The 8,031-nt window shown below is 38.2% G+C and overlaps 1 protein-coding gene across 1 annotated transcript in view; it reads right to left on the bottom strand.

Annotated features, from left to right (window-relative positions):
* Positions 1-8,031, bottom strand: part of ank2a (ankyrin 2a, neuronal) — a 63,065-nt gene that overhangs the window by 21,429 nt on the left and 33,605 nt on the right. Inside the window, exons 26-35 of the mRNA XM_035659727.1 lie at positions 6,885-7,109; positions 5,980-6,134; positions 5,480-5,691; positions 5,172-5,379; positions 4,799-4,895; positions 4,399-4,627; positions 3,991-4,116; positions 3,770-3,892; positions 3,633-3,665; positions 3,518-3,539 (exon numbers count right to left, since the gene is read on the bottom strand). Of these exons, the coding sequence (XP_035515620.1) occupies positions 3,518-3,539; positions 3,633-3,665; positions 3,770-3,892; positions 3,991-4,116; positions 4,399-4,627; positions 4,799-4,895; positions 5,172-5,379; positions 5,480-5,691; positions 5,980-6,134; positions 6,885-7,109 (1,430 nt within the window). The remainder of the gene's footprint in view (positions 1-3,517; positions 3,540-3,632; positions 3,666-3,769; positions 3,893-3,990; positions 4,117-4,398; positions 4,628-4,798; positions 4,896-5,171; positions 5,380-5,479; positions 5,692-5,979; positions 6,135-6,884; positions 7,110-8,031) is intronic.

The following is an 8,031-nucleotide window of genomic DNA, read 5'->3' as shown; positions in this document are numbered from 1 at the left end:
ATTTTGTGAAAGGTCCTGTCCAGTCTGGAATGCTTTCATCAGCTCCTTCACAGAAGTAGTCTCTTTCTCTGACAACTCTGACTCCTCTCTCTGTTGGCTAATACTTCCATTGTCAGGTTGAATTGTATCAGCAAATTTGACTGTCTTTCCAACATAAGCACTATCTGAAATTAACAGTGATTCCTCTGAGCTATCTCTGATTAACCTTACTGATTGTTCTTCTAAGTCTGTTTTGTCACATTTCTTGACATCACTCTGTTGGTGGAAAATTGTGAGGTTCTGAGTTTGGATGTGTGATTTTGGCTCCTGTGTAGGACTTTGTTCATCCATCTGTATCTCTTCAGAATCTCCTGATTCAGATATCAATGTTGAAACACTAGAATCTCTGGCTTTGTGTTCAAAAAGCTCTGGTTTTGTTTTTGAGGGATCATGCCCAGTCTGGAATGATTTCATCAGCTCCTTCACAGACATAGTCTCCTTCTGTGACAACCCTGGTGCTTCTCTCTGTGGGCTAAGGCTTCCATTGTCACATTGAATTGTATCAGCAAAATTTACTGTCTTTTCAATGTAATCTGAAATTAACTGTGGTTCCTCTTCATCGTCTTTAACTAAGGTTACAGATTGTTCATCTAAGTCTGTTTCGTCACGATTCTTGAGATCACTCTGTTGATAAAAAATTGTGTGGTCCTGAGTTTGGGTTTGTGATTTTGGTTCCTGCGTAGGGCTCTGTTTAGTTTTCTGTATCTCTTCAGAATTTCCTGATTCAGATATCAGTGTTGAAATACAAGAAGAAGCCACTGCTTTGTGTTCAAAAAGCCCAGCTTTATTTTGTGAAGGGTCCTGTCCAGTCTGGAATGCTCTCAGCAGATCCTTAACAGACATAGTCTCCTCTAATCTTTCTGTCTGAGATCTGGGGGATTTAGGAGACTTGGGAACTCTGGGAAGTTCTGGCATGTCTGCCTCAGTCTTCTTTGTGGCGATAGAAGATTTTGCCTGAGGAATTAGTTCTGGTACCTCCTCCTCTTTGACTTTGGTCTGTAAAGCTTTAACTTTGTCCTTTATAGACCCAATAGGTTCTTCTACCACTAAGGGAGAAGCTGGAGGATCAATAACTGTTGTGCAGGGTACAAGGGCATTCTCTTTAAGAATAGCGTCACCATCTAAAGACTCCTCAGAGCTCATTCTCTCCAGCTCACCCTCAGAGCTGCTGCATCCAGAACGCTCTCTGTCTCTAAGTTTCTTCCTAATAGGTTTCTTGATATCTGGGGGACGCCGTTTGCCATCACGCTTTACAATAACCTGCTCAAATCTATCTTGAACAAGGTCTTCTTGAGAACCACATGTCACTACAGGTCTCTGTTCCAGGTACTGGTCCATGTCCATGCTAAGGTGTGAGACTATGCCTGTCATGTCTCTGACCTCAGTGGCAGATCTACTTGAAGTCTGTCTGTCAATGCAAATCTCCTTAAAGACTGGTTCTTCGACAGGGGAATACTTTATTTCAACAGTCTTTGTCTCAAAGAGTGAACCCCATTTCTCTTTTTTAGCATCTAGCACTTTTTCCTCTAGCCCTCTTGCTCCAGCTCTCTCTTCATATTGCTCTGCAAGCAAAAAAGCAGATATTTTGATGTCCGACATGTCTGAAAGCAGGTCCGGGCTTGCGAGGGTTGCAGGGTCAAGAGGTTGGTTAGTTCTCAGGGAGAATGTCTCAGTTGATTCAGATTCATCATCTTCAATTTAAAAAAGTTTCATTAAACCAAAAAGGGTAAAGAACATAAGGGACAAATAAAGTGGGGAAGAGAGACATCAGAAAACTGTGATCAAGACAATGCCATCAAAAATCCATCTTCAGTTCACAGAGTAAGGAGAAGAATGACAGGGCAAAAGATAAGGGAGTCTTGAAAAAAAGACCAAAAAGAAGATGACAAAGTGATCCAGAAGAGTTTGAAGGAGAGTAGAGCAGCAACAGCAAAAGCAAAGCCAGGAGGAGTAACAAAACAGGTAAAATATGGACAAGAATAATATTTATCTAATTTGTTTGATGACATATTCAGAAATTGAACACAAAATATATATAAAAAACAAGGGGAACAGAGGAACCTACATATGAAACAAAGGACAGAAAAGAAGTGAAACAGACAAACAAAACTTCTCAAGATTGTTGCTGACATGAAGAGTCATGTCTGCCTACAAATTAAAGTTTTAAAATATATAAAACATAAACTCTCAATAACAAAATTAATGGAGGGTTTTAAGTAAGAGGAGATGTGAGGTAAGTAATTAATGTAAAGTATCAGGTCATTGGTAATAGATTTTTTGAGTCCACTTTAAATTTTTACAGTGCTTAGTATTTGTAAGCGATGTAAAATACTTACTCCCTTCACTTAACTTTGAGAAATTACATCATATATAAGTAAATTCTTCATTTTATTAATAATTGAAAAAGTAGCACTTTTTCTTTAGATATGTACATTTTCCATGGTATCAAATCCTTGCAGATTAGATTTGTAAATGTTGTTATATAGTGATTCACTGTGTTTTGTGACCTTATAGCACTATTAGGTCACATACAGAAAAAAGTAGTGATGAAAATATAAAAAAATGATTTGTAGTGCAACCAAATAAATGAATGAAAGCAACTTAGGAAGTTGTCTTAAAAAAACAGTGGCCAAATTCATATAAATAAAGGATAATAATAAAAATAATATAAAAATAATAAATCTACACACTTTAACAAAGAACAAACAACATGATGTTGTCCGTTCAGCATGCTACTATAATCTGTTACAGGAATGTAATCTAAAAAGATAATTAGTAAAAAATTATATATATATATATACATATATATATGTTTTTTGTTTTTGTTTTTTGTTGTTGTTTTGTTTTTAGCAATTTTGAGTTTACTTAAATAAAAAGTATAATTTTGACCTTCATTCATGATTCATTAAAAAACAAAACAAAGGGTCAGTTACAGAAAATTTAAATGATATGGGTGGGAGAAAGTCAGTGTGAAGTGAGGGGAATGCAGAGTACATCAGCCATAGCATAGCTGCCAGTAACAAACATGTGACTATACACAGTGTTAGTAGAGCAAAATAAAAGAGCAGGGTTAATCCAAATGGAAAGTAATAAATCAATCAGTGCATTTTATAGCACACACAGATCTAAACTAACTAACTAACTAACTAACTTTATAACCTTTATGACCTTTATGACCATTAATCTTATGTTGATCAACTGATGTGGCACCAAATTAGAGTGTGTTGTACTGTAAACACATTAATCAATCATAAATTAATAATTATAAATATAAACTCAATATATAATTTTCTAAAAATGATATTCAGGTACCCTCAGTGCCAACACTAACCATTGAAAAATGGATTGTAACATTTCTCAAATGTATAAACATATTTCTAAAAAATATCTGTAAAAAAATCACAAAATTCTAAAAACGTTTAAAGGTTACACTCTAACATGAGACACAAATATTGCAAAACAACAGAGTTTGACTTACATTTCTTGTCACTCTTCTCACTCTGCAAAAAAAGCGAACAAGACAGCAGTTAGCTACAACCTAATTATATTATTCTTTCTTTGTTTTAGTACTTTATCAAGTAAACTTTATTTACCTCATCATCTGCATCTTGGTCTGAATCAGACTCCTAAAGAGAAGCATAAAAGAATGAAAGCAAACAATGCAGTTACTGCAGCTAAAATTAATTTACTATTATTATATACAGACAAATTGAGATATATTCAAACTAACCTTTGAGTATGTTGGGAGAGTGATGTTAAGGTTGCAGATAGCATTGTGGGTAAGACTACGGTACGTGCGTGGCTCCTTGGTGAAGGACAGGCGACCACATGGCTCCTGTGCTGTGTCTCTAATCTGTCCATTAATTAAACAACAATTCAGTCCATTAATTACACACATCTGGATTTCTGAATTAGAAATGTCAGACATTTTTAACCAATGTGTAGTCATACTTTGATGAAGAGAGCTAGTCGGTTTTCCTTGAAGGCAAAGAAGCTGAACACATGGTGCTGTCCACTCTTGGTAAGAGGCACCAGGTTTCCAAAGCAGTCAGCAAATATAGGTTTTCCCTCTAGCACCTGTGTGTGGATATAAGAGCTGTTTTCATGATTTAAACAAACTATAAAGGTCTATCTCAAGTCTTGGAAAACAGTATTGTCAGATTTGTTAAGAACATGAATTGTATTAATAATAACCAGTTGGCAGGCTGTGTTAACCTCTTTCTAGAGTTGCGTAAGGTACCCGCTGCAACTACTTCACCAACTTCACTTTTAATTTCCATTCACTTCCATTATACTTTCTCCATAAGCTTCTATTTTATTCTAATCTTGTAATCTTATTTATTCCCCATGATCACACACCTCAACATCTCGACTACGGGCAACTTCAGTGAAGTTCTCTTGCTGCTCTAGGGTCTTGTCCATCTTGTCGTCTGTCATGCAGAAACAGCGTAGGCGGGCCTCAATGGGGTCCAGTGTTTTAGCAAAAATGACAAATTTGGCCATGTATGGAACACAGATGATCTCTCTGTACAGCTGAGAGGCAAAACTAACAGACTCCTGGATCTGTCTGCAGTCTATCAGCCAGAATCTAGGAATAAGAATTAGACTTCAGTCAGTTACTGATATCACCTCGTAGTTGCACAGTATGCAGTACTCATGGAACTCATGTTATAATGTACAATCACCTAAATAAAGCAAAGGAGTACATCATAAAAAATATGTTTTTTGTGATGGACATACGATTTTAATGCTAATTTACCTCGCTGACACATTTGTGGTGAATGAAACACATTGGTTAACAAAGGTAAGAGGTGTAGAGCCGGTGATGTCCTCCCATTGGGCAGGAGTGGTTCCACCTGAAACACAGACCCATGATTTGTTACGTAACCTTTCATGATAATTTTTGACCTCTCTAAATTATGATTTCTCTACAGAAAAGCTGCATTGGCTTCTCATAACATGTAATATAACATGTTTTATTGCATAGATAACATTATGTTACAGAGGATTGTAAGTGTTAGTTTTGACTATCTTACATTACGACAAATAGCTAGTGGTAGCTGATAATGAGCTGTGTGATGTATTTTCATTGTTTGCTGATATTGATAGTGATGATTATTCCCCAAACTTACCTGTAATGCTGCAAAGCAAACGTAAGGTGGGGGTTTCCCCACTGAACTCTGTGCTTGGCCCGTCACTGTTGGAGCTCTTGGGGATAGGGATTGTCATGGTGATTGGTTTGTGGAACTTCCTCCGTCTTGGCTCCAATGTGACAATTGAGCTGAATGTGGCTTTCATACCAAGAATCTTTCTCACCACCTCTACATCAATGGGCTGAGCCTATAACAAGGTATAAAATGTATTAACAACTCTATTGGTTGCCTTAGCTTTGAACAATTCATAGAGTTGTGTCTGTGGCCAAAAAATGCACTGTATGTACCTGTAGCCCAACTCTGATCTTCTTGGTGAGGGCGCCTTCAGGGAAGACAGCCTGGACCTGAGGCACAAGAGTACTACTGAGGACCCCGCCCTCTGGTCCAATCAAATGACTGTCCTGCTTTATCCGTGACACCACTGCAAAATACTGTGGGAAGTCTCGCGTGATGATGCGGCATATTCTTTTCTTTTCAAGCTCCTCAGGGGAATCAAGTTCTGTGAAGATCATAAACATTCAGTATAAATACCATATGAGCAGTTAATTGCGTGAAGTCTGGAAAGTGGAGTTAGTGGTGTTCCTCCATCATTCATTACCCCTACTTTTTGCTTCCCATTATTATCTCAGCAGTGTAATCTAAAAGGCAGCTTTGTACTGCTTCACCAGTCTGCAGGAATGTGGCCTGTGTAATGGCTTAATGTGATCATATTGTGGCTTAAAGTTTCTGTACTGTTATGTATTTTTTGCATCAAAAACCCTTGTTTTGCATCAGTCTAGCTACTTACTTTCATCCATTCCATTAAGTATCTGGTTCAGTTCCTCTTCAGTGAAGTCACAGTGGTGTTCCCTCCAGCTCTCCCCTGTTTCACTCCTCAAGATCACTAACTCTCTCTCTGTGCCCCGCAGAGCTGCAAAATGGGGTATCTCCACAATCACAGGCCTAAAAGGAGTGATAAGGTAAAGTGAAACACAAATTGAACTTAAAAGTATGTGATGTTTGGTTGATTTATGTATGACTTAAATCATGACTCTAAAAAACAAAAAAACAAACAAAACAAAAGAACACAAGATTCAAATTTGAGTTTTTAAACATCTAATTTTCATGCCCAATAAAAAAAAATATTCATGAAAAAGTCCTTTAAAAATGTTTAAACATATAGAGAACATCCATTCCACATCAGGAGCAGAATGCAACTAGAAACAAGTCTGGGGATTGGTACTATAAACTGAGGAAAGCACGGGGATAACTCAATCACAAGGCAACAAGTCAGGTGGTTTTAGACTAAAACTTGCACTTATATAGTACCAAGAAGCAAAGGAAGGTAACAAAGTAAAAAAAAAAAAAACAAAAAGTCAGGTGGACAGGGTGAAAAAATATGGGTGATTATGTGACCACTTCCAGGATGGTAGGGTGTACCCCAACCAAGGTCCTACCCGAGGAACTTTGTTCCTGGAGGACCCAGCTGCAGGATACGACTGACCAGGCTCTCACCCTCATTTAGAGGGGGCGGAGCTGTGGGAAGGTGGAGCTTACTGATCCATACGCAGCACAGAGGGGGAGTGAAGAAGAAAATATGAACACACCAGACAACAGTGTAAACACACTCCCACAAGCAAATACACAAAAATTCAAACACACATATGGTACACACACACACACACACACACACACACTCAAACACACACTTACCCCAGGAACTGGGCTCCAGTGGGTCCCACTTCTATGATGCGACCAGCCAGCCCCTCACCCTCCACCATAGGAGGCATAGAGGCCAGACGGTGTCTTTTCACCAGCCTGCATGTCACCCGCGTGGGTGCAGAACACTTTCGTGGTGGTACGATGATTCGCAGGCCATTGTGACGGCAACCGCGCATGGCCCCGCCCCTGGCATCTACCATGAAGCTGACCAGGAAGCTGAAGAAAAGGGTCAGGCAAGAAATCAAATTAATAGTTTTTTTAACTGGTTGTTATTAAATGCAATATTTCTGATGTTAGGTATGTTCATCGTGAGCATCCATGCAGACAAAGCAACTGGCATTACAGTTAGGAAGCATTTTTTATGATAACATTCAGTACTGATATAGTAACAAGCACATCTCAGCAGATAATATTTTATTCGAGTCTGTTCTCTTTCATTGTATTCAATCCTCTCCAGTTTCATTCCACTCAATTTTTAATTTGCAAGCCAGGCAAGCAAAGGGGAGGGCACTGAACAAGATTCTTTCTGGAGGGTTTCATGTGTCAAGGAGCAAATAGGTATCAGTGGTTTATTGGATCTATGTATCAGCAGATGTTTGATATTAAGGGGAGTCAAAATCTGCATCAAGGATGAAATAACTTAGTTAACAAAACATTGCATTATGAAATCATGCAGACAAATAGGATGGGAATGAGAAGATCATTTAATAGTGAATGAGAAAAAACGCTAGGGTACAGAGGAGAGAAGAAAGGGTAAAAAAGAAAGCCAAAATAAAGAGTATCACCTGCTGTTGTCATGGTCTAGGCATGGAGAGGAACGGCTAGAAGCAGAATACAACAACACACATACACACACAATCACAAACACAGCCAAGACAAGAGAGTGCACAAAGAAGCAACAAGAGCATACACAAATAGAGAAAAAGAGAATAAAAAACAGGTAAATGTGAGAAAAACCTGTCCAGAGACAGAAAAAGACACAGAAGCAAAGATAAAAGAATGACAGAGTAGAAAATACAGACGTGAAGGAGTGAAAAATTAAAACTGATCCAGATGTGACTCATACACACCTGATAGTGAATAAAAGCAAGTGAAAGACTCTTACACCAGGAAACAGTGAGAATGTGTGTGTGTGTGT

The sequence above is a fragment of the Morone saxatilis genome, unplaced genomic scaffold, assembly GCF_004916995.1.
Source record: "Morone saxatilis isolate NCDOM2014 unplaced genomic scaffold, NCSU_SB_2.0 Contig17, whole genome shotgun sequence".
NCBI classification, from domain to species: Eukaryota; Metazoa; Chordata; class Actinopteri; family Moronidae; genus Morone; species Morone saxatilis.
This window is presented reverse-complemented; position numbering and strand designations above follow the sequence as displayed.